At 42.2% G+C, this 25253-nt stretch overlaps 2 protein-coding genes across 3 annotated transcripts in view; both read right to left on the bottom strand.

Annotated features, from left to right (window-relative positions):
• Positions 1-9028: 9028 nt before the first annotated feature.
• On the bottom strand, positions 9029-19724 carry CIDEA (cell death inducing DFFA like effector a). 2 transcript variants are annotated; one of them, XM_044426391.1, is made up of 5 exons: positions 19630-19724; positions 15906-16062; positions 14090-14236; positions 13065-13249; positions 9029-9590 (listed from the first exon to the last, which is right to left on the bottom strand). In XM_044426391.1, exons 1-5 carry the CDS (start codon positions 19671-19673, stop codon positions 9464-9466), a joined length of 660 nt encoding a protein of 219 aa, XP_044282326.1. In that variant the 5' UTR covers positions 19674-19724; the 3' UTR covers positions 9029-9463. The 2 variants fall into 2 exon arrangements, with proteins under 2 accessions (XP_044282326.1, XP_044282325.1); XM_044426390.1 differs by lacking the exon at positions 19630-19724 and adding an exon at positions 18969-19438.
• The window catches only part of IMPA2 (inositol monophosphatase 2), a 27228-nt gene continuing 17915 nt past the window's right edge, over positions 15941-25253 (bottom strand). Inside the window, exon 9 of the transcript XR_006414341.1 lies at positions 15941-16062. The gene's annotated coding sequence lies outside the window, so the exon portion shown is untranslated. The remainder of the gene's footprint in view (positions 16063-25253) is intronic.

Raw genomic sequence — 25253 nt, 5'->3', positions numbered from 1 at the left:
GCTGGCTTTTTACCCACACGTGCTTTGCCTCCCATTTTCCCCCTGAAATCAAGTGGCTTTCTCTCCCCTGCCCATCTCTACCTTTTAAAATCGTAAGAGACAAGTTTCATGCCACACACAGCCTCAGGCAGCTGTGTCAGACAGGCAATGTGGATCATCATGAAAAAGAAACAGTCATTATTTAACTATTGCATGTTCACTGCCAGGAAAATGCAGGGATGATTTGTAGGAGCTTCTGCCTCGGGACGACTTGGAGGCAGAGCAGCAACTGGAGGCTCAGTAGAGGCCAGGTCTCAGTGGGCCTTATTCCCAAGTGACCATGCATGGGATGATCACCTGTAATTAGTAACGGTGTGAAAAGCAACACCCCCTAGTTTCTGCCACAGCAAACAGCACCTAGTTGAAGATTCAGCTCTATTCATATTTAGGCAGAAACAAGTCCTACGACTCACAGCATTCCCGGCCACCCATGTAGGTGTTGTGGGAGTCTCATTTTCTGCCTAAACATGCACTCTTAGTTACACAGAAATGTATATCTGATGTGAAACACCTGTAGTTTTGTGTTGTGCAGACATCACCTTATGCCAGAAGGGAGCCCAAGTTACTTCTCCTCTCTCTCTCTCTCTCTCTCTCTCTCTCTCTCTCTCTCTCTCTCTCTCTCCCCCCCCCTCCCTCCGCCTCCATTTTAAAATAGGCAAGTGTTCATTTCTTAGCACTTGTGAGCGAGTCATGCTGATATGCAAGATGGGCCCCTCTTTTAGGCTTTCAGGTGGTTTAAGTGCAGTGGACACTGAAGGGCAGTTGGCAATTTCAAGTGTCTGGAATCTGACTCGTGCTCACCTGCCAGGGTGCGGTGAAAAAGTGTGTCATCTGGAAGTATGTTGTGAGAAGGGCTGCAAACTAGAGTTTTGGCCTGGCAGAGAGCCATGGCCTGGCAGAGAGCTCACTCATGCTTGGAAGGAGAGTAGGGGAAATGTTGCTGATCTGTGTGCTCCTCCACCTGGGTAATGGCTTGTACATGCATCAATACACAGATTGTTGCAAGAACTCTTTAGGTACAATATAGCCAAAGATCAGTATTTCAGAATACCACTTATGTATTGAAATCGGTGGTAGATAAAACATTCCAGCTTTAAATGGATTATACCCTTAAAGCCTCTCATGCTCTCTTATCTAAAGGCAATTCAAAACAGCCTTGGGAACTTCATAGAACCCCCACCCCAAATATACACACATTGTAAGTTTGTGGGAATTGGGCCACATAGGCAGACCTCTGCTACTAACATGTGCATCGTCACATACCCTAGGCTGATACATGATACCCACAACAGAAATGCACGCTTTCCCCCCTCCCCCATCCCTGCATTTGGCCAGCAAGTGAAGGATTCTACCCAAAGTAGGCTATTTGTTCCTGCTGCTCCCCCCACCCCCAGCCTTCATCCATATGTGAAATCTTTTGGTGAGGCTTACGGGTTGTTCCATAATTAATAGAATGCTGCCAAGTTATAGCATGTAAGCAGGACCTTCTCAGTAGTGGCACCTACCCTCTGGAATGCTCCCCCCCCCCCCAGGGTGGTTTAACAGCAGAAACTATAGTAACTTTTAAACGCCTCTTGAATTGTTCTCACAGACTTTCCACTTGTAATCGCTTACATCATTGTCCTGTTTTATTGTCACTGGTGCTATAGCATTTATTATTTATTAGATTTTTATCCCAATTTTTCTTACAAACTCCAAGTGCCTTCCATCATTCTCCTCCTCCTGCTCTCAGTCTTACTCCTCAGCACAACAACCCTGTGGGACAGGTTGGGTTGAGAGTCTGTGACTGGCCCGACATCACCCAGTTGGTTCCATGGCTGAGCGGGGACTACCACCCAGATCACCCGAGTCCCACTGCACCACACTGGCTCTCTGTATTTTATACAGTTTTAATATATACATTTGCAGTAAACATTTAGCACATGTTTTAATATTAAATTTCAAAACCAGTAGTTAAATACATACACACACACCCTGGGAATACGAGTTGTATAAACTTTTGTCATGTTGGGGAAGTACAGAACAGAACAAGATGCGGGAGGACAGCCTTCTTTGCATTCTAGCTTAAGCACAGCTACCCTGAGAGGCAATAGCGGTCAAGAAGGCTCTCCGACATATCCTTTTAAAGACACAGAATAAGCCCTACCTACTGGATATTTAAAAGCTAAATTTATGATATATTGAGAAAATACGAAAAACAGTGGGCAGAACCAAAAACTCCATCACTTCATTTCAAGCAGTCTCTGTATGATAATGTACAAAAAAGGTTCTATGGAAAATTTGCTGAATGTCCTGGAAGGTGGGGGAAATGCTGGATTCTTCCTTATTCAGTTGGTCATGAGATCTATTTTGCTAAGCCTTTTCCTGCCTTTCAGGAAATGTGTTTGTCCTCTGTGTTGTATTGTTCTTTGGGACATTTTCCGCTTGCTACTTTGTCAGATAGTGAGGAGAGGCCATCGGCAAAATTGCACTTGGAGCCTTAGGTGGGAGAGGGGTCTGAAAATAATCTTTATTTGGCTGCAGGAAAAATCTTCATCCAGTTTTTCAATCAGTCATTTATTGATTTATTTAAAATATTTATATATATCACTTTTTTGCCTAACAGGGCCCTCATAACAAAATCTGATAACATCACATCGTCATAAAAACAAAATCAGATAATTATGTTCTGTCACATGCCCTGGCACACCACAAGCTCCAGGTTTTTGGGTGCTGTTGGGCAAGATGTCCTCTGTGGACCAGGCCTCCCTCAGTGTGAGTCAACTTTCTCACTGCCACTGTGGTCAGCTGCTATTGCTGCTGCTCCCTGTTTCTCATATTTGGGCTATTTGCTTGTTTGCCAGGCCAGGCTGTTTGCAGTGATGAGATTAAATCCAGAGGGCTCTTGTCAGGGGGCCCCTGCTGGGAGATGGGACCTTCCAGGCGGCCAGCTATGTCTCTTCTTGAAGTTGTCTTGGATCTGGTGAAACAAAACAGATTTTATGGCAGTCAGTAGAAGGAATTCCCAAATTGAGCTGCAGAAAAAGCCCTGCTGGTATACTCATGTACCTCTCAAGCTGGTGGGACTGGCGACAGAGCCCCTGATGAAGGTCTCCAATTTACATCCATGGCTTCACTTCTTCATTACTTCCATTTCCACCTCGGCAGAAACTCACAGACACAAGTTCTTTGTTAGCTCTTTGCTGTATTTCTGAGAAAAAGGAAAGCAGAGGTCATTGGCAGTATGGAATCAGCGTCATGGCTTCTTGAAAGAGCAGGCAGTCCAACTGTTCACATGAAGGGGAAGCAGCAGTATCCACTTCAGTTCTCCGTTAGTCATGTGCAAACAGCACAGAATGAAGGTCTCATCTGGCAGTTAGAAATGACAAGATCCCGGTCTTAAAAGAGCTTCTGCACCTTTAAAGTCTTGAAGAAGACTTTTGCCAGGTGCAGCTTCTCCCATCACAAAGCTGGGGAAAACTAAAGGGAAATGTTCCTAGTTTTATTTAACCTAGAGGAACAACAGCAATCTGGGTCAGGCTCTGGCAATCCAGCTCGTAGCAGACAGTTGTCTGTCTACACAAGGCTGTTAATCCATGGTATCTACTTGTAGTTTTGCTGCAGAACTGTGGTCTGAGCATCATGTGTGCTTTCTTTCTACCATAGAACCTCTAGGTGATATAAAGGAATAACACAGTGTACAGAAGAGATTGTACTTTCTTTCACTTCCTCAAATGCCACATTTTCCTTGCTCTAGAAAACTCACAAAAAGTGCTTGTTAGACACTGAGGTGAAGCTGGAGGGTCATGACACTTTCTTAAAAGCCTGTTAACAACCATGAGAAGGAAATGATGAGCGCATGCTAGAAAAGACCAGTGACAGTTTTCTCTGCACTTGGTGATGCGTATTATTTTGTTTGCTTGAAAAAGCACCAAGCTGGCTTTGCTGCCTTTGGGAACTCCCTCTTCATTTGGCTGCAACTGCTCTGCCCTTCTCACCCAGGTTCCTGCTTGCAAAACCCCTACAGCCAGGTGCAAACATATATTTAAAGAACAGGGTGTCTCTGATTCTAGGAATTTCTTTTCATCTTCAAAACTTAACCTTGTTCATAGTCCTTTAATGCCAAAATTCACTTTTGGCTTTCCTTATTAAACATCCCAATTTCTGTTGCCCCTGTTATTAAATAGCAGACAGTCAGATATTTTTGCTATTCTTCTAGAAACTACCACAGATATTCTAGTAGCTATCTTCTGCTCCCTCCTTGCTCTAAAAGACTGGCTCCCCGTTAAAAGACTGGCTCCCACAGTGATGCATTAACATGATATTTAATGGCAGGCAAGGGTACAAGACAGAACAGGTAGCTAGCCCTTCATTTTGGTGGAGTCAGGCGCTCTCCCCAGAAGATAAGGTTCTACCTCCTGCCCAATCTCTGTTGTCCCCTTGTGTTTGAGTTTCCTTTAGGCTAATCCTAAAAAACCAGGGCTAAAGCACTTGAGATGTGACATTCCCCCCACCCCCTCCCCCAAATCAGGGTCATGCAAATAACCATTATGTTCCTGAGGGAAAGGGTATATCTGCTTGTATTTGTTGACTGTAATAACTGTCCATCAAATTCAGCATCTGTACAAAGCCCATACAATTCCCACACTGTTCTGCATAGACAGTATGCTGTCCTAGCCCCATTCTCCACGCATGTAATGAACATGGGCCAGCATAAGGCGGCGAGTAATATTGTTTGAATAATTAGGTTTTCATACCATTTACAAAGGAAAGAGAAAAGGATGACTCTTAATACATGCTCCCTTATAGCCAAAGGGAGAGGTTGCAATAACTTCTCGAATTTTCCACATTCACATGGCTTCTAATGGGCCTGCTTATTCATTCAACTAATCTTCACGATCATTTTCTTTATCTCCTGCAACAATGGTTAACTTCTAACTCTTTCTACAACAGGTTACAACCTCAACCTTCTGAGGCCACTCAAGAAATTATTTGCTGATATGTTATCCACAGAAGGAGTGGCACAGTGCCTGACCAATGGATTCGAGACAAACACCGCAACAGAAGCTACAACTTTAAAATAGCTACATCTATTTTAAAAATGACTATATAGCTTTGTAAAGTTATAGCGATATAACCCTGGTCACTTCACTGCTCTCTCTCCTTTCTCTCTCTCTCAGACAGGGAATTCTTGACCAGAGCTAAGATGAGGAAAGCCACATCTGTCAGCAGAGCATGAAAGAATATAATAAATGTTCACATAGAGAGGAATTGTCACATACTTGCATGTGATTTATTTTGGAAACATTTTCTTCAGAGATGAAGCCAGTTGTTAACACACAGATGAAAACTGTTAGCAATGTTACCATACATATGATTTAGAGGCATATGAATGCTGAGAATGCGCAGAGGTCAGTATGGCCTCTATTATCCAAGGTCCGGCCTGCCCACACTGAAAAATCCATTTCAAAGTCCATTTGTTAAATAGTGTGTCCAGAACATGGGGTTACATTACATGGCACTTGCTCAACAGAATGCACTGCATTGAGAAAGGAGAGCAAAGGCACAATTGTAATCTCTGCATTGGCAACATTAAAACGGGATGTTTATTCATTTTGCAAAACTATTTCTGCCCTCTTTGGTTTCACATGGGATTCAGTGTTAAAACAATGTATTAAATGCAATCTTTGTGCTGTGATCTGCTACAATACAGGCAACATTAATTGGGAAAACATAAGCATGATATTAAAAGAACAAAATTTCAGGGTTTATTGATATGTTTTAGCATATAACAGTGTTTGCTAGATGCTGTCTGGTATTCACTGGGGTTGTACTGAGAATACTGTTCTGTCATTTCCACATTTCTTTCCATACAGAAAGAAAAAAAATTGGAGTGGGACGCAGCAGGACAGAGCCATACCACCATCTGGGATGAGGCTGGTGGTCTTGCACTTGTTCTGAGGTGTTGTGTGTTGCAGGAATGAATGAAAGTGCTGAAGGATGCTGCTATGTATGTATTTGCTGCCCGCATGTTATACTGTCATTCAACATGCACTGCTATTACTGTCAGCCAGAATCTGTTGGACTAGAACCTGCAACATCCAGTTTGGATTATTATTATTATATATAAAAGGAAAAAAGCAAAGGAAAAGTAACATGAAAAAGAAAGAAAAAGATACCAATTGACCTTACATAATCATGATCATGATGATCATTTCTATAAATTTTGTAACTACAATTTTGACTTTAAAATATTTGGTTATTACAAAAGATAATACATGGGTATCAAGTAAATAAAAATACATCTTATAACATATCCCTTTCTGAATAAAGATTAAAATAGAAGTCAAACTGGAGATATGTAGGAGCTATTTGTGGTGACTTTTACCAATATGGACTGAATCTGTGAACTCTTTAGGAAGGGTGAATGATGGTGGAGAATAAAGGCTTCTGCCTTGAAAAGCACCTGATGCAAGTCTCAGAATTAAGAGGGCCTAGAAAAGCAAGGAAAATAGCCATTTTGAAGCCAGAGCAAAATCCTGCATCCAGCCAGAATTCAAGGCCAATGGTATCTTGAATTTTCTACACAAAACAAGTAATTGGCGATTACGTATTAGAAAAGTTGGTAACATTATTCAGCACTGAATGGGATTAACACTCCTGGTAATTATTATTGTTGGTCAGTTAGAGTGACTGTAACCTGTAAGGTGTTAATGACTTGCCATGGATATCTAGGTGTATAGCTGACCAACAGAAAAGGCCTGTTTGTACATCACAGTAGCTAACTGTGGCTTAATTTACCCATGGGACTACCGCATTGTACCGGAGGCCTGCAGTTGCCATTCTTGTGTTTTGTCATGTGAATGAACCCAGGCAGCAGAGCTTGTCTGAAGGTTGGACAAACCTCAAACAACCCTAAAACAAGCCATGGATTATTTGAGAATTGTCTAAACCTCAAGCAGCCTCTGCCACCATGGTTCATACTACAAGCCTTGGCAAGGAATGCAAAAAACAGCACCCATGATCACCTGGCATGATGTAACAGCCGTGAAGATCTGTCACATCACACGAACTAAATCATGTGGTTTTTATCAACTGTTTGCCGTGTCTGGAGAACAAAGTGCAACTACATCCTAAAATCTGAATATAAGTTAGAGCTTGCATAAATATGACACCTTCAATTTCTCCCCTGTAAAATATAGCATACACAAAGCAAACATTAGAGACCAAACTCCCATTTAAAGGCAAGGACAGGCTTTCGACACACTTTAAAACAACTAATAAGCCCTTTAATTAGTTTTTCACCAGGATGGAAGGTATAATTTTTTACAATCACAAACATTCCTGATATGCAGGGAAGAAAAAGGAACCATTTGGAAACAAAACTATAGGCTAACTTAATAAGTAACTTGAACAGCCTCTCCACCTCAACGTGTCCATCAAGCAGCACCTTTTCACCATGTAAAGCTAAGTTAATGCTAATAAAGCAGATGAGAAGCAGTGTCTAAAGCTGTATCTTTTATTGGATAAAAGAGACTGTAAGCTTTGAGCTTCACAAAGCTCTTCTTAAGACAGAAAAAAGGGTAAATATGATTCACAGCTTGTAAAATACACAAGCAAGCAGCAGTGAACTTTTTCTTAAGTTGCTCTGAGCATTGTCCTGACAACCGAGCCCATCCATAAGGGATAAAATAGCAGGAGGTTATAATTACAACTATCAAACCATTTGGGTTTATTTAGTCCAAGTCTGAGTAATCCAGCACAGTTGGTTTAATTTCCAAATTGACATTTTAAATGTGTTGTGCAAGAAAGTGAGTGCGGAAGTCGCAAAGAAATACCCCTCTGCAAGCAATAAAGCCCATAAGGCTCCCCTGCCATGACTACATAATCGGCTTACTTCAATTTGTTACATGGTCAGCTTATGACAACATACAGCTTCTGGTTGCTTTCATTCTTATTTTTCCACAGTGCCTTTTCTTGAAGATTTGCAGCATCTCTAAGTATAAGCGATACTTTCTTAAAGAAATTGGTGGGATGGAGGGGAGAAAACAAATGTTTGAACAAGTCCACTGATCAGATGTGCAGCAATAACTGTTTTATTATAATTCATGTTTTTATGCTGGTCTAGCACTGTAAGCTGCCCAAGAACCTTTAGGTTGTGAGGTGGCATAGAAACGGAATTAAATAAACAAACCCCAAAGCTCCAAGTATTTATTTATTTACTTCATTTTATACTGTCCAATAGCCGATTCATAGCCAATGGTTCCTCACATCCAACAGGAGGATTCCTCATGTTTCGTCCCACCAGGTTGCAACAAGAACTGCAGAAGTCTGGACAGAAAAAATAGCTCTGGGAGGTTCTGACTTCAGTTTCCCTTGCAGTCCCCTCCCAAAGACCCTCCAGGTCTTGTACTCCATTTACTTCCAGACATCTTCTCATCTTTGCACACCTACAGACTGATTGAATCCATTTTGGACAAACCTGCTGAACATGGGCTTCATTGTGCCTTTCTTTAGTGTAAGGTGTGTTAAATTCAAGATAAAGGTGGACACTGGAGTTAATAACTGATCTCTGTAAAGTACAGCTTTCTTTCTATGTACTCCTGAAATCGGTGTGTGTGGGGACGGGAAGAGGGACCAGGGAAGAAAAAGGGCCATTCTGTCCTTTCTTCCAGGTGAAAGATGGACAGTTTCCCAGCTGAGTCACCTTGCCTTTTCCTCTCAGCTTGGACTCCATTCCTTCTCATGCTGGGAAAGCAGTTTGGAAAAAAACACAAGGGAGAACATTCTTATTGAAGCATTCAGATATGTCAAGACTCAACAGCTTGTGTTTAAGTCATCAAGCCAAATCCAACCAAGACAAATGCTTTCCTCTGTTAAAATCAGCTTATCTTTAGATTAACCCATTAGCCAACAACTATGATGAAAAGTATGTTAGGACAATAAAGGCCAAGCTAGACGGCTTAACAACAGTGACAATTTATGAAAAGCAAAACACAACACTGTCATATTTAGTTCCAGAAAGTGATTACTTTATTACAGGTTTGCAAAAGCTTCTACAAAAGTCACAGACTCCAATCAGAATTTGCTACATGGCTGTTCACATGGTGATCAGTGATCAATAAAGAAAAGCCATTTGTTGATATAAGTTAGTAATACCTGTTTTCCATGCACAGGACTTCATTTTGGAAGTTTATGGCACAAGAACTGTTCTCCTTAAACACCTTTCACTGCATTAAAAAAGACTTCAATCATATTTACTCTAATGACATCATTAGCTTAAATAAAAGCCTCAACACAAGAAGAAGGCTAGTTTACTTACATATTGATCAGCTGGATTCTAAGGTTAACTTGTGATAACATGCAATATGCTAAATATTTTCCAGCAAACATATCTAGTGCCAGCTGGATAACAGATATTAAAAGGCTTTTCTGCTTATTTTAGTTAATGCTTTGCATCTGTAAGCAGATTTTCTTCATAGTCACCCATTAATTGTAGCACGTATGTTCCTGCGTAGAGAAGAAATTGTCCTGTTGCTTGGGCAACATGTGACAGAAATCGAAGAATTCTCCTGCAAAGATGGCAACAGTTAACTTAGTAATTGTACACACTGCACAAAAGCACGCATGCACACACGCTCTCCTGCTTCTGGCTATGCACAATGTATGCCAGCAGAGTCTGGAGCACAAAAGCTTTCCTCTGGATGTATACTTGTCTTCAGATTGTGCCTGATGTACTTGAAAGACTGTCACAGAGAGGAAGGCCAGGATCTCTTTTTGATCCTCCCAGAGTGCAGGACATGGAATAACGGCCTCAAGTTACAGGAAGCCAGGAAGCATTTCATGGGTGTTAGAGCAGAACAACAATGGAACCAATTTCTAAGGGAGGTTGTGGGCTCTGCAATGCTAGAGCATTCAAGATGCAAATGCACAGCCATCTGAGAGGGATGGCGTAACATGGTGTCCTGCAACAGCAAGGGGTTGGACCCGATGGCGTGCATGGCCTCTTCCAACTTGTCCCTTCTGTGATACAGCAGCACATGCTATGGACTGCCATCATGTATTGGGTTCCTTGCTGATGCATCATTGGGAGATTCTTAGCTGAACTGGGCTGCTTCCCAGATTTTACTCTTCAATAATTATGAAGGCTTGTGCACATTTTCACAGGGAAGAATTGTGCTTATGAGACTAATATCTCACTCTACCCTGAAACTCCTGCATTAGGCTATTTTAGTAACAAGATAAGATCCATTGCAAGAAGCCAGCACTGATGCATTACTTTACCTGGCACATCCCAGGTGCCTACTAACCAGACATTTACTTGGGCAATTTGACCTTTCATGGCCTTGCAAAAATATGCATTCTAGGTTATGTTTTAGAACACACCATCCTAGAACTACAGCAGTTGCACTTTCCTTGCATCTTAGTTCAGCACAACTGGAAATACAAGATAGTTTTGTTCCTTCTATTTAGAGCCAAGCTAAAAATTCTTCTAACTACACCTCATGATTCAATCTGAGACCACTGCACTCTGGGAGAAAGTTTTTACGCTTCCCATTTCCCCTAAAATTCTACACACAGATGAAGTAGAAAGGGGGGGGGGATGGGGTCAAAGGAGGTTTTTGTTTTTTTTACTGTATGGGCAATTCTGAGGGGAAAAAATGGTTGCAGAAAGGTTTAATATTCCCTCCCAGAGCTCTGTGCCCTGCTCTGACTTCAGGCCACACAGGCTTGCTGAGTACTAATTAAAAATATTGTGCACAGTATTTAAAAAATCCACTGGGTGTTATTAGGCAAATGCTCCATTTGACCCTTAAAATCTGAAGTCCAGCACTCCTAGAGACATTGGTTTATCAGCTAGGACAGGCTTTCAAGCTGCAGACACTCTTGGAAGGGTGCCCTCAGCTTCGACTGGAAGATTACTGGAGCAAGGCTTGTGGCCCGTGCCTCTGAGCTGCTTTAGAGTGGACCAGTGCTTTAAACATGGATGGCAGAACTTTGACTCTATTATATTTAGAAAAAACTGCACTGCACCTTTTTTAGGTCACAACCCAATTCAGACCAATACAGTCTTTCAAACTATAAATGACCGGAGGTCCAGATACTTGAAGGGGCACCAGCTTGCTTGTGTTTCCAGATCATCTGCTGATGATCTGTTGTGTTTCCATATGCACATCTATTCCCCAAGGCAAACTGAATGCCAGTTAGAGATGCCAGCAGTTGCAACCCTGTTATGAAGTCTGCTCCCCAAGGAGACTCCCCAGGCACCAACATTGTTCTCTTTCAGATGTTTAAGATGTTGCATAATGTAGTGGAGTTCTGTGCTTGTGTTTATACGCTGCCTTTATTCTGTTAATGTGTAATATTGCTGTGTTTGTGCACTTCTGAACAGTCTTAGAATTTTGATGAAAGACAATAAGCATAGGGTTTTTAAACATTTTCTATTAGCAACTGGAAAAGCTAAGAGCCAGTGTGGCATAGTGGTTAGACTGTTGGCATGGGGACTCTAGGAGATCAGGGTTCTGGTGCTCATATAATCATAAAGTTCAGTGGGTGAGTTTGGGCCAGTCACGGGCTCTCAGTCCAACCTCCCCAACAGGGCTGTTGTTAGGATAAGTTTGAGCTATGTACCCCACCTTGGTTTTCTCACAGTGTAATAACAGTACCATGCTGAATACCAAGCTAAAATGTTCCTTATGCTTTAGAGGCAGTCCTAAGTGTATATTTTGTCATAAAATTCTCTTGAAGTCCTCTGGCCTCCTATCTCTTTACAGAAATGGTTAAAGTAAGTTATTGACTAAGACAAATGTCACCATACTCCTTCATGTTCTGGTAAGATCAGGTCAGTAGTCTGCCTTAACAGGTCAAACATACTCTTTCCAGAGAAAGCCACTGCCCCAACCTGACATATTTCTCTATTATTATTATTACATTTTTATACTGCCCATAGCCAAAGGTCTCTAGGCAGTTGACAGCAATAATCATAGAATCATACACTCAAGTCACCCATCCCACTTCTGCCCAGGCCTGATGCTGCTTAGCTTCCAAGATTAGGCAGGCTCAGGCACCTCAGGCTACATGGAAGCTACGTGCTATAAACACGACAGAATTTTTCAGTAGTACTTCCTGCTTACTTAGACATTTGTAAGTCCCCCATGATCATGCAAACAGTCTTGCCATTGGATTTCAGCAATAGAGGGCAATAAAGTTGGTTTTCATGTATAAAAGTTATTATATTATAATAAAGTTGCTTTCTTGTCATCTGTAAAATTCTCTGCGCTCTATGCCATGCATAGACAGAGAAAGACAAAGAGAGATGCAACGGCGCACATGTACACGTTTATCCCTTCTAGGATCACCCAAGGAACCTGAATGGTAGAAGGCTAAGGACAGACAGTGCTGCGAATGGCGCCAACCACCGCTCTTGGCGGGCATCCTAAGGTCAGCATTACTGAGATTCTGAAGACAAATGGGATCTTGAGAAATCAGAGATTGGAGACAGAGGCTTTGAAGCACTTGCGAGTTTGTCGCCCACAGGTTTCCAGGCTGATTGATATTTTGACATTTTGCAGCCTAAGGTCAAGAAGGGGAGAGCAGGGCTCATGATAGAGGTATTTACATGTATTTAGATTTAGCTATCTACCAATTTAGATAGCTGTAATCCTTTTAAAGTACTACCCTCCAGGATCAGAGGAAGCACACTTCTGGCATTTCTTAGGATCTGATATTCAGAAGAGAGGGCTATCGTCCTCATGTCAAACTTGTGGTCTTCCTTTTTTGCATCTGGTATGGCCTCTTGTTACTTATGGTAGCCAACTTGATGGACCTCTGTTATGATCCAAACAGAGGTTGTCTGAACTTTAAGATAGGAAGGAGACTCAATTTAATGCAACTGATATACTATAATAATTCCCATTAGTCCTCCATACTTGGCATTTGCTAGATTTCTGACTATGCAACTCACGGTAAAAGAATGAGCAATGGTTTCTGTTAGAACACACTGGCTTAGTTTGTATGCTGCATGGTTACTAGAAATTCATCCTTACCGTAGCACAATCTTTGCTCCCATACACTTGATGTCATAGGACACAGAGTAGATTTCATAGAAAGTAGCTTTGATGTTTAGACACCCAATGAAGTCCTTCGGGTTCAATTTGTACAAGTCAAATGTGATATTTGCTACCCCCATTTTCTTTGGCTGCTTTACTTTTGCGATCCCATAGTCCGGCCCCTAGATAAGAGGAAAGAAAATGCATGAAATACTAAATGTGCACCATTTGCATTCATGAAGTTCTGGAGAAATGGACAATTCACTCTAACAGATGAAGGTGGCAGGTATTTCATACAGAGTTGCTGTACTGAAAGTGATATGATGTTACAATGAAGGGTTGAAACAATTATCATCAATGAGTCACTGCTGTTCATGACCTGATTAGATGCTGAACTACAAGTAAACTACAAAAACACGTTGCTAATTAAGCTTTAAGACCTTTGGGAGTTCACAATTCCTGAGATCTACTACAGACTGTACTTCTGCCTGGGAAATACCATTCTTAAATATGAGGTGAATGGTGGCTTTTCTACAAAGAGCACCACTGGAAGAGACAGAAAAAGTTCATGAGACATAAGGATAGTAAAGGATGCAAAAGGAATTTAGAAAGGGAATTCCTATGGGTCAATGAAGCAAGAATCAGGGTGCAGAATTGGCAATCCTATGATAAGCTGTTTTACAGAATTTCAGGAATCAGTTTGAATGAACAAGAATTAAGAAAAGAGGTCAGGTGGACCCTCTGCTACATTGCTCTACGGACACTTCAGCAGAGCCTGGGAGCATTATGTTGATAACTGATTCTCTTCTCAGCTTATGCGTACTGAAGTAACAACACTGCCCTCTGCAAGTTAAAATTTCCTCTGCAGGTTGCAAGCCAGGCCAGGACCCATCTTGGCTTGGCTAAGGTCTTCCCTCTGAACAGAGGTTAGCTTGCAATGGCAGACATTCTCAACACAAAAGCAAGCAGGTGTGCTAAACTTGTTGTTTGTGCAATCTTCTGCTTTAGAAAGTAACACTTACTGGCTTCCATTTCTGACCCTGCACCAGAACCATGAAGTGTGTGTTGTCTCCCAGGGACTGGAAGAAGTCTTCTGTATCTACTACTGTGCCATCTTCCTCCAGAACCAGTGTTATTATTCCAGTAGTGATTATTAAGGCATCCAATGTCTAAAATGAAAAGCAGATCTAAGATAAAAACCTTGAGGAAAGTCCTTTCTTTATACCCACACCTCAAAATAAGATACCTTATGGTATAATCCTGCAGGATGCCCCCTTGATGCCCCCTCACACCTCCAAACATGAGGCCTCAGTGCACGGCAGCTCAATAAGAGGTGTTTGCCACTTCCTACTGTATAACTCTGATGACTGGTTTCAGCCATCTAGCTTCAGACAGGGAGAGAAAGAGGGCAGAATGCCATTAGAATACTTCGTCTCCCTGCCAGCCAACCTCTTTTCTGAGGTCACTTCCCACCTCAGAGAAGCAGCTGGCATGGTTCTTTCCATGATGACTGCCAGAGGTGGAGAGAGAGCTGAAGATGGATCTTTGGTTCCAAAGATCTTCAGGAATACAAGCCAGCACTCATGTCTAGCGGTTCTAAAGCCACTACACTTCCAGGAAAAGACACATTACTGTGACTTTTAGTAGTTGCTATTTCCTCCAACACCATAAAAAGATTCATCTTCTATTATCCAAAGAACCTGAACAATAACATTTATACTCCTCTGTTACTGAAAGATTGAAGTGAAGAGTCACATAGAGGATTCCCAAGTATTCTCCCATCCAGACACTGACAACAGCTCGATGTGCTTAACTTCAACACAGTTGGTGATCCATGTGTCTTCAAGTATGCTCTGGGGTATCCAGTGATGTGAGTTTGTGCCATCTCCTATTTTGCTAACCTGGCTTAGCCAGGGCAGTTGAAAGCCATCACATGCCATGGGATAGTGGGCTTTAGACTTACTGGATTACTTTGTTCACTCAGAACTCCAAGGCCTACACCAAGTTAATTCAGATCCAAAATTTTACGTTACACAATATACATAGTGACTCAGGAATATATTAAGAACCAAGAAACTAGGTAGCTCCCAGTACATGCTCAGCCCAAGAACTTGGGATTAGCACCAGAAGCAGGCCCACAAATCCTTCACTGAAAAGCCCACTCTTGATTTTCACCTAAGCATGTTTTCTTGGCAGCATCATTTAAGGGGAAAGTTTTCTCTGCTGCATATGAGAGTCGGAACCCCATGATGATCTAATGCAAATCACCCAGAGTGCTACCTTTTATACACACCTGCTCTGCACCTTTGATTTCTGAATGCAAGGGGACATGTGAGGCGGATCTCCACGGTTCTGCTCCACTTGTTAAGCAGAAAAGACATCTTAGCATCCATTGTTGCTACTGAAGCAAACAGTGTAACTCAATTCAAAGCTGAGAAGTAAGAAAGGTACCCTAAACCAGGCGCAACCATTCTGCCTTCAGGGCTGCATGCAATGCTGGCTTGGGATCTCAGAGTACTACAAAGGTGTGCTAGCTATCCCAGATTGCTCTTGTTACAGTGAGGAACGAGCGAGGAAAGAGCGAACCATATTAGGAGCGTTGGGTGAGGGAATTTGGTGGAAACATCAGGGGCAGGGGCCCCTGTGAAGGACTATAATGCAGACCACCATGAGGATGGTGTCTGGTCCACAGGCTATGGTTTGTATGCATTTGCTCTGAGGAGTCCGAGCAGAGCTCTTTCCAGTCAGTGATCTGGACTTGAGAACAGAGGTAGAGGTTTGAGAAAAGATGTTCAAGCAGATTCAGGTTCATGCTTATGCTCTGAAGGAGAGGCATACCTTACTAATAAGCTCCTGCAGACTGCCGGCAACAACTCCTCTGCGATTGCTTCTGTCATGGTTGCAAACACGGAAGGGCCGGGCTACAGGTGGAAGGGGAGCAAGCAGGGTCTGTTTTGTTACTGATCCCACAGATGCTCCAAGAGATATTAGAGAACTAGAAGAGAAAGAATTATTATTTATTTATTGTTTTTATTTATATACCATTCAAGAACCATACAGTGCTCCCAGAATGGTTCCCAAAAAGCAATGGTTTATAATATCATTAAAAGCAATGAAATAGACACTTACATTTAGTTCAACGTGCCTAATCTATGGCAAAATTTTAAACTGAGAAATCCATTGTCAATGTGCAATAGCACCACGCCAGCCAAAAGATTTGCCCAGACGAAGAACAACTAATACATTTCTAAATGTGTATCTTCTTCCAACAGGTGTTATTCTCATATAACCCCAGTCCTCTATCAGCTCCATTGGCTTCCCATTGAATTCCAGGCTCAATTCAAGGTGCTGGTTATTACCTATAAAGCCCTAAATGGCTTGGGACCAGGATACCTAAAGGAATGCCTTTTTCCCTATTTGCCCTCCCACCCCTGAGATCGGCAACAGAAGCCCTCCTCCGGGAACCCTCTGTGAAAGATGCTAGGAGACAGAGTACCTGGAGGAGGGCCTTCTCTGCGGTGGCGCCCCAACTATGGAATGCGCTCCCCAGAAAGGTTCGCCTGGTGCCGTCATTGTATGTTTTTCGGTGCCAGGTCAAGACCTTTTTATTTGGCCAATATTTTAATATGTTTTAATATTCTGAAATTAAATTAATATTCTTAAATATTGTTGTATTTTATTAACTTGAAACCAGAGTGGGTTGTCAATTTATTTATGTTGTAAGCATCCAGAGACACAAGTAACTGGACAGCATACAAATTTTATAAATAAAAAACAGCAACAACTAAGATTAAACTTGAGGGAAGGAAAGTATTGGCATGACAGCCCAAAGCAGTCACATAAGTGATGGGTCAACAATTTTGATCTCCAGCCTACATATGCAACAGAACTTAATCTCTAGTGAATCTTTGGATTCTTACTGATACCCACTTTGGTTCTGAAGAGAAAGCCTTATTGCTGAAGTTTTCATATATTGCCTTTACACTCTAGACCTAATATCTGCCGAATGCAGGACTTGAACAGCCTGGCATGATGTTTTCTGCTCTTCAGTTCCCTAGATCAGCAGAAGTCACATTTCTCTTTGCAGAGCAAGATGGGAATGAGAGCAGTTTGGGCACAATGCCAAGCACAGCTGGAAAAATGGATTGCCAGAGGGGGATTTGTCAATTTCCAAAATAGCTACCTCATTACAAAACACTTATTTCCTGAAAGATAAATAGGTGAGAGGCTAGGAGACAAGTAACTTGCCCAAGAACCTAAATATAACACATAGCTGGGAGCTAAACTCCAGAGGACAAACCACCGCTTCGAATCCAAAAAGGACTGCACTGAAGTACACCCTAATTAAATAAAAAAGTTAATAAAATATCACAAGGCTGGTGGGCACCACGCTGCAGAACTCAGACTTGCAAAAAAGCCCACTGAATTCAGTGGGGCAAAGTGCCACACGCCTAGGATTGCAGCCTTATGACACAATACCCTTGTCAGCAACTGTTTTGCAAGAAGAACCATGTTAGTCTGAAGTCAGAGATACAGTGCTGTCCCCCTTTCCTATGGTCCTTTAGGCACTCCATTTAAAAGAGCTCCACAGTGTGTAAAGCAGAATTCCACGAACTGAAGGTGCAACCCCAGAGCCTGCTGGTGCGACCGGGGGTTATTTGGGGCCCCAGCTCTGGGGTTCTGCAACCCTGGAGCTGGGACTACAAACCAGGACCCCTCCCGCCCCACCCTCTTTGTAGCCAGCATGGAATGAACTGTTCTGGGAGTGTCTGAGGATGCAAACTGGCCATGGAGATGGTGGGGGAAGGGGTGTGATGGGGAGGCAGGGAGGGAAGAAGGCTGGGGGCTGCATATGTCCAAACGGCATCCCAGCATCCTTCCCCTCCCATGATGCTTCATCAAGAGAGCCAAATGTAGAGTGTAAAGCACCTGCTACTACCAGTGTCCCTTATGCTCTGCATTGGATGCACATACAGGCATTGAAGGTGAAAAACACTGGATGGTCTCCTTCACAGTCATTTGGCCAAGACTTACGGAACAGGGGTTTGCACAAACTTCAGTGCACTTCAAACTATAAAGGGTGCCTGGTTCCTGTGACATTTATTTCTGGAAGGTCTTTGATTCTCTGGAGGGTTTGCAAACTTACAGAAAAAATGATTTTGTGAACATATTAAAAGATTATCTGTGGCAAGAGTCACCAGTGCAGAAAAGCCAGTCTGATGTCAAAACCACAAACTGAAGACTAAATTGTATCACATCTCACAACTGAACTAGCCTGTCAGCTTTAGCACTGTGCTCTGAAAGATCTGAGACTGATGGTCAACATGTTTACCTGGAAGTAAGTCCCACTTATTTCAGTATAGATTTATGTAAATACATCGTGCATTGCTCTGCTTTTAATTTTTTTTTTAATTCTGTGGGCTGAAGTGTTTTCAGTTTTGCTTTGAGAGTCTTCAACTAAAAGGATGCAACTTAGAATAAATAAAATCTGCTTCTCCAGTTTTTTATTTCATCTAATATGCCCATACAAAAGCCTACCTTGATTATTAAAGCTTACACGGCCATTTCCACCATTCACCTTCACCAAGCGGAAGAGCAGGGCAAAAGCTCATAAGCAGTTTAAGATTTACATGGAAACCACACCCCACCCCCCACGCCACAAACACTCAGCAGCTTCCAGACGCACGTTGAAGACTGGGCCGCTCTTTACAAGGATTCATGACAAGTGCAGCTTCGGCTGCATCCACAGGACAGTTAAGCGCGGCTACAGACTGGCAAGGAACCCTAAAGTTTCCAGAAATCCTACGAGAGAGAGACTCGCAGAAATACAGCACGATAGGTTAAGAAAGAGCAGGGCATCTTTCCTCGCAGGCCAGTCACGTCGAACGTTCTTCGGCTTACCGTGTCCTAGGTACTGAGCGCGCAAAAGTTGATTGTCTCGCCTTCTTCATAATAAATCAAAGTATGCTAGGAAAATCACTGGGTAAAAGCGAAAACCGAGCCTCTCTGGGAGACGTGCTACTAAAAGCAACCAGAAAACGCATTGCCTAGACAAAAGCACGGCAACGCCAGCCGGCAGTAGCGACCCTTTCGGCAGGGAAACACCGACCCCTTTCCTGCAGGGGGGAAAACGCCCCGCCCGGACCGGGCGAGCCACGCCAGCTAGCCAGCTGGTCAGGACCTCGGAGCCTAAGAAAGGTGGAAGAACAGCAGGAGATGCCATATGGCAGTTAGGGACGGAAGATGCTTCCCAGGCGGGGGAAAGGATTCAGGAGCGGATGCTGGAGTGCAACAGCCATGCATCCCACACGGGTTTGCTTAGCGATGATGAGCTTAATTGTAAAAGTGCGCCTAGCGGCGACTTCCCGTCTCCGTGCTCGCTCCAGGACGCGCGCAGGCGCCACCCTGTCCCGGGGCCCTTGCGCCTATCCTAGAGAGCAGAAACGGAACAAAAGGGCGGCGGCGGCGGCGGCTGAATCAGTGCCTGCCCTTGGCCCTGCGCCCCGGCGTGAGTCGGAGCGCCCCGGGCCGTTCCGGAGGCCGGAGCGGGAAGATCACTCACCGGTACAGAACCACGGCGCAGTCGCGAGCGCTCTCAAGGGCCATGGCGCACGGCGGGCGCCCGCGTCTCCTCCCACTCCGCAGCTGCGCGTCCAGCCCCGCAACCCCACCCGGCCCTCCTTATGAGGCGACGAGCCCCGCGGAACCGCCCCTCGAGGCGTGCCCGGGGAGGCGCGGGCGGGGGCGCCACTTCGCTGGACCGGGCCGGGGCGGCGGGCGCGCTAGCGGGCAGCCCGACAGCCCGGGAGAGCGCGCTGCATTACGCCAAAGAAAGGAGGGCGTTTAATGGATGTGCAAGACGTCTAAAGGTCAACTTTTGTCTTGAATGTTTTTTGTTAAAATAAGGGGGCACCCGCCCCCCCGCACTACTTACAAGCCTGTACCTGTCTATACAGGTAAGAGATGCTGCTAGAAGTCCCGGGGACTGGAGTAGCTCCCACCAGCTCGAGAGGTGTCCCCACTCGCACTCTGAATGACCCCCAAATGTGTGATCAACTAAAGCTCCTATATCTTTTTTGTGTGTTGTTGCCAGGCGGGGTTCTCTTCCACCCTTTACTTATTCCTTTGAGTGTATTTAAATTAGAGCCTAGCATTTATCTGTTGAAATTCTTCTGGTTTGGCTCAGCCAACCTGTCAAGATGAGTTTAAATCTTGTGTAGTCTTAGCTATCCGACCCAGCGTTGTGTCAGCTGCAAATTGTGTAAGTACCCGTTGAACTCCTTTGTTTAAGTCATTTATAAAAATGGTGATCAGTACAGAGCCCAGGGGTACATTACTCGTATATTACTCATGACTTCCTCCATGTTCATACAGTGTCCTTAGTAATGCAGAACCATTTTAAGGTGTGGTTAGTTTCATCAGCTGTGAATCCACCTAATGGTAGCATCATGCAACCTACATTTTGCAATCTTGTCAAGAAGACTATTATGAGAGATGTTATCAAACACTTTACTGGAATGAAGATATACCATGCCTGTGGCAACCCATCATATACAAGACCAGTGAATATCAACAATGGAGAGAAGGTACCCTGCACCCCTGTATATATTTGCAAATAAACACCTTTTTAAAGAAAACATACAGTGCCAGCATTCTCATATTCAAAAGGAAATGGAAACCTTGCAACATTCTGTTGCTCGGAGCAGGAGCGTAAATAGGTTTTACCCTCCTCTAAAGTCCACAAAAACTGTTTCATCAGTGGAATAATATCTTCTGATACAATCCAGTCTCTTGTGTTACATGATAGGCAATAGTGGTTTTGAAAATGCCCCCCACAAAAAAAGGATTAAGGTGAACCAATATTTCAATAGGTTCTCTTTATTATTACTGCACCAGGACTACCAGTAACACACTTATGAATTCATTTTTACCCATTTTTATGGATGTATGTCACAATATCCATTAATTGGATGCTTGGATATGTATTTAATATGCATGCCTTATCAGTAGTTAGTTGATCTATACATTTTAAAAAGCTATATTATGTATTAAATCTAGTCAAAAAGCAAACACTTAAGGATCATATTAAAATATAAAATATTTTAGCATCTTTTACCTGCTCTTTTATTGCTTTCTTAATAATGTTCAGTGTGTGGGCTTACATTTTATGTAATTAAAAACAGTTACATTTATGAGTTTAAACAGAAGGAAGCAAGGGAGGATTAGCCATATCCTTTGCCATTCCTCATCTTAAAATTGTGCCTTGGGATGCCTTATGCAGGAGTATTTACTTTCTCTTCTTTTAGGATGGCTACTGGGTTAAATCTAAAAAGCTAGAGTATCAGTGACACCATCTGGTTACTAATATTATGACAGTAGCCAAAATGACATGCTACAGACATGTCCTTTAAATTATTTCTGCATCCTTTCTTGTATGAACAAAGGAATGTTCACTTAAGCAAATAAAATGGATACTGAACACTAAATAAAATGTTTAATAGAAGTTAAAGTTAGAGTAGCAGATTTACAAAAACATTAACTTCCCGTCACACCCCAACAACTGAGCTTTAAATGATCAGTAATCATGGTAGGATCCATCAGGTCAAGTAAAATTCACCTGCAGAGAAATTGACCAGTACTGAATTTCTCACCCGATTCCCCATTACTATGTAACATTATTCAAATACATACTTAAAAGGAGTGCTTTTTTTGTAAGAAAAACAGTGCCGGAACTCATGAAAGTATTTACCTTTCGCACGTAGTCAGTCACTGTGCACACACCCACACACATCAGTTGTGTAACGAAACATAATGGTCACCGCCCGCAGTAAGCACTCAGCGGGCGGCCACACCAATCACAAGCCGAGCAGCGCCATCACAACCAGCGCAGACAAAGTACGCATGCATCGAATTCGACACACAAACAGCCCGCCTGCACCGTTTTAATGATTTTGCCGCCGACCTGCTACGCTCGACAGGGCGATTCGAATCCACGTGGACCAAACATCAAATTTTCAAAAGTTACTTTTAAAACTTGGAAAATCTGTCGAAAAAAGGTGCCAGAACGTTCCGGTGCGTTCTATGGCAAAAAAAGCACTGCTTAAAAGTATTACACAGTAACATGTTGCACTTTTCATCTTCGCTGAGAAATGAAATGGCTGATTCCCTTAGATGGTAACACTGGTTTGCAAGAGTTTGCCAGAATTCCTGACCACACAACAGATACAACTGTGCAATAAAATCTGACCCTTGGTTTACTCAGTAGAGTAGTTGACAGTCATCCTTATATTAAAAACATCCCCTTTTTAACACATACATAATCAACAAAAGTCCTGCATTACCTTGAAGACTAACAAATCTATTCTGGCATAAGCTTTATGCACAGTATTCTGCTTCATTAAACTCATGGAATGTACTAGAGAATATCACCTATATTAAGGTGTTATTACAAATTTCATAATGTATCTGTCACTGTCAGTACTTTCTGCATTAGTTTCTTTCTGACTTCACTGTTTACAATTTTCCCTCCATTACGACTATACATACACCTGAACCTCATAACACTCCATGTTCCTAAGGACATGGGCTTTAGCACACAAAAGCTTATGCCATAATACATTTGTTGGCCTTTAAAGGAGTCCTAAAACTTTGTTGTTTTTGCTGAACAGATTAACACGACAACCTTCTGGAAACAGATGGAAAATCAGAATTCACAGAACAGATGCCTTCAGAATAAATTTGACAATATGCTGGCCAGGAAATAGAATGCATGTTCCATAGTTTTTGGATTCCTCTCCTTGCCATATATTTCAGCTATTTACTTTTTTTAAAGTGCAAGAGGTCCATTGAGTCAATTAAGTGAACACTCTCCTCCCCCTGTTAAAAAATTTAACCATTAAAACCCCGCACTGAGTTAGGTGTTGTAATCCATTTCCAACCCATGTTTGGTCAGATGTCTTTTGCTGTAAATACAAAGAACATGGTTGCACAGCGAAACAAACATGGCAAGTCAATTCCAGTGGTAAAAATAATACATATTTGTACTCATACTATGGCTGTGATCCAAGTGTGTAAGCACATCATGGTTGGGCGCTCCCGGTTTTTCTTTTAAGAGGAAATATTGCAGAAATTTGTAAATGTCTATCTACAAAGAGAACAAAAGCCCCAGCATATTCTAAGGCTGCACCGTAGTTCACAATTTAAATTCTGGATGGATATCTGAAAGAGGCTAATAATCATAAATGAAAAACATGGCTTTCCCAAAGTCTACCCAGTGAGCACTATGCCTGAGTAGAGACTAGAACCCACATCTCCTGGGTCCCAATCCAACACTTCTACCTTAATGCCACACTGGCTCTCAGGGACAGCACCTAACGGTTTCATTCTGCAAACTCAAACACCAGAGCTCTATGGAATCTTTCTGTTGCACAGCGGTTGTAATTATGGTTGGGGACTTGTGGTTAATTGTGGTTGAGGATACCAGTTGTACAACTGTAATACACAACAGAATGCACAAGGGTGATGTACAATCCCTTGTGCAAATAATTTAGTTGGATTTTCCTTTTGCACGTAATTCAGTTTCCCCTACTGCAATGCCATTAGCACTAGTGCAATGACATCAGTAATTAGGACTTCTAAGTAAATTCTCAGGCTAAAATTGCATTTCTTATTAGTAACATTCCAGCACTGCTTTCACCTGCACAGGCCAAACCATTTCGAAAAATGGTGTGCCCTGTTTTGTATTAAAGAAGGTCTTTAAGATTCCAACTCATACTATCAGTACTTTCTGCATTAGTTTCTTTCTTCATGCTATTCTGACTTCATGTGCTCTCTTCAAGATACTGTATTTGCAGTGAAGCACATTCCCATGCTCTTGCTTTGTTACTGAAAAATGCAAGTCTCAAAAGTCTTGGGCTAACCTTTAAGTGGTCTTCTTCAACTTGCTGCCCTTCGGAAATTTTTGTCTCAACTTGCCTTAGCTCCACCCAGCATGCCCAATGCTCAGGAATGCTGGAAATTTTAGTCTAAAGCATATGAAAGTTGGGAAAGGGTACAATATTGACCAAGTGTCAACCTTGGTTGCTATTTTAGAAATTGTAACTTTTATTGTGAATGAGAATAAAATAAGTACTAGTACTCTCCCATGGCTAACACAAACTACTGTCACCTTTTCTAATTATATAACTAACTGCATGTTGGACACTTAGGTTTATCTTTCTGGCCTATTTGGTATAACCAGGGACCAAGGCAAATGCCATGACTTGAACTGCTGATAAGAATTGTCTTGTCCAATTCTCTGTTGGTTGTATTTTATCATTACTATAACTTGTAGCAGGGACTTCTGTAAGTTATTTACTATGTGAAACTACATTTCTAAAAATTACTGCCACCCAGTTTAACTGGATAATGAAAGCATTTTGGCACCCCCAAGAATTCTGGATAACAGGGTGTATTTCTTTACCTGCATTTATGCAGTTCTACAGCATACAGTTCCCTGTGAGGTAAAATATCTAACCTACCAGATTTTACAGTAGTACTTTACAGATCTGAATAAATTTAATAGAAGGCAGCTAACAATACCCAGTTTGAAACTGAACAGTAAGATTAAAAAGATAAGTTCATAATTTGTGTCAAAGTACTGTAAACTAAGACACAATTAAATGGAAATTCATATACTTTTGAGACTCAAGTTCTTTGTATGTTGTAACAAAAGACTCCTTACCATGCACTACTTGAACACTTCATGCATACAAAATACTTAGTGCTACAGAATAGCACAGTTTGTTGCAATTTTAGCATTTTGATTGCCAGGTCCTCTCTACTATATGTAATTTTCCAGTGGAAAACTTTCCTATAAAGTATATACAAGGAAACTGTACCAAGGTTGTTAGGAGAATTGGCTTCCATTAAAAAGGAAAAAACCCCTACTGTTTTTAAAAGCAGTAATTAAAAAAACAACAAAATAAATTAGCAATGCACTTTGTTCTAAATTTCCGGTTAATTGGTGCCTTCATCTATCTTTAATCGAAAGCCAAAATTCATAGTTAAATCGGGGTGGATTAATCTATTAATCCCACCAAAACTGCCAATGGAAAATGCTTAAGCCTTCCCCCTACCATGTGACATGATCCCAACCCTGAATAGCACCTGCACAGTTATTATTAAAAAGAAATTAGATGGAATGGA

Source organism: Varanus komodoensis, unplaced genomic scaffold, assembly GCF_004798865.1.
Source record: "Varanus komodoensis strain SLA01 unplaced genomic scaffold, ASM479886v1 scaffold17, whole genome shotgun sequence".
Classification (NCBI taxonomy): domain Eukaryota; kingdom Metazoa; phylum Chordata; class Lepidosauria; order Squamata; family Varanidae; genus Varanus; species Varanus komodoensis.
This window is presented reverse-complemented; position numbering and strand designations above follow the sequence as displayed.

Excerpts from the sequence above, each read along its gene's own strand:
- CIDEA (XM_044426390.1), bottom strand. The coding sequence starts at position 19,018 with ATGAAGAAGGCGAGACAATCAACTTTTGCGCGCTCAGTACCTAGGACA. Across the intron at positions 16,063-18,968 it reads CGCTCAGTACCTAGGACACG|TTCTCTAATATCTCTTGGAG; the intron begins GTAAGCCGAAGA and ends TTTCTCTTCTAG. Across the intron at positions 13,250-14,089 it reads AGGGTCAGAAATGGAAGCCA|GGGCCGGACTATGGGATCGC; the intron begins GTAAGTGTTACT and ends CCTCTTATCTAG.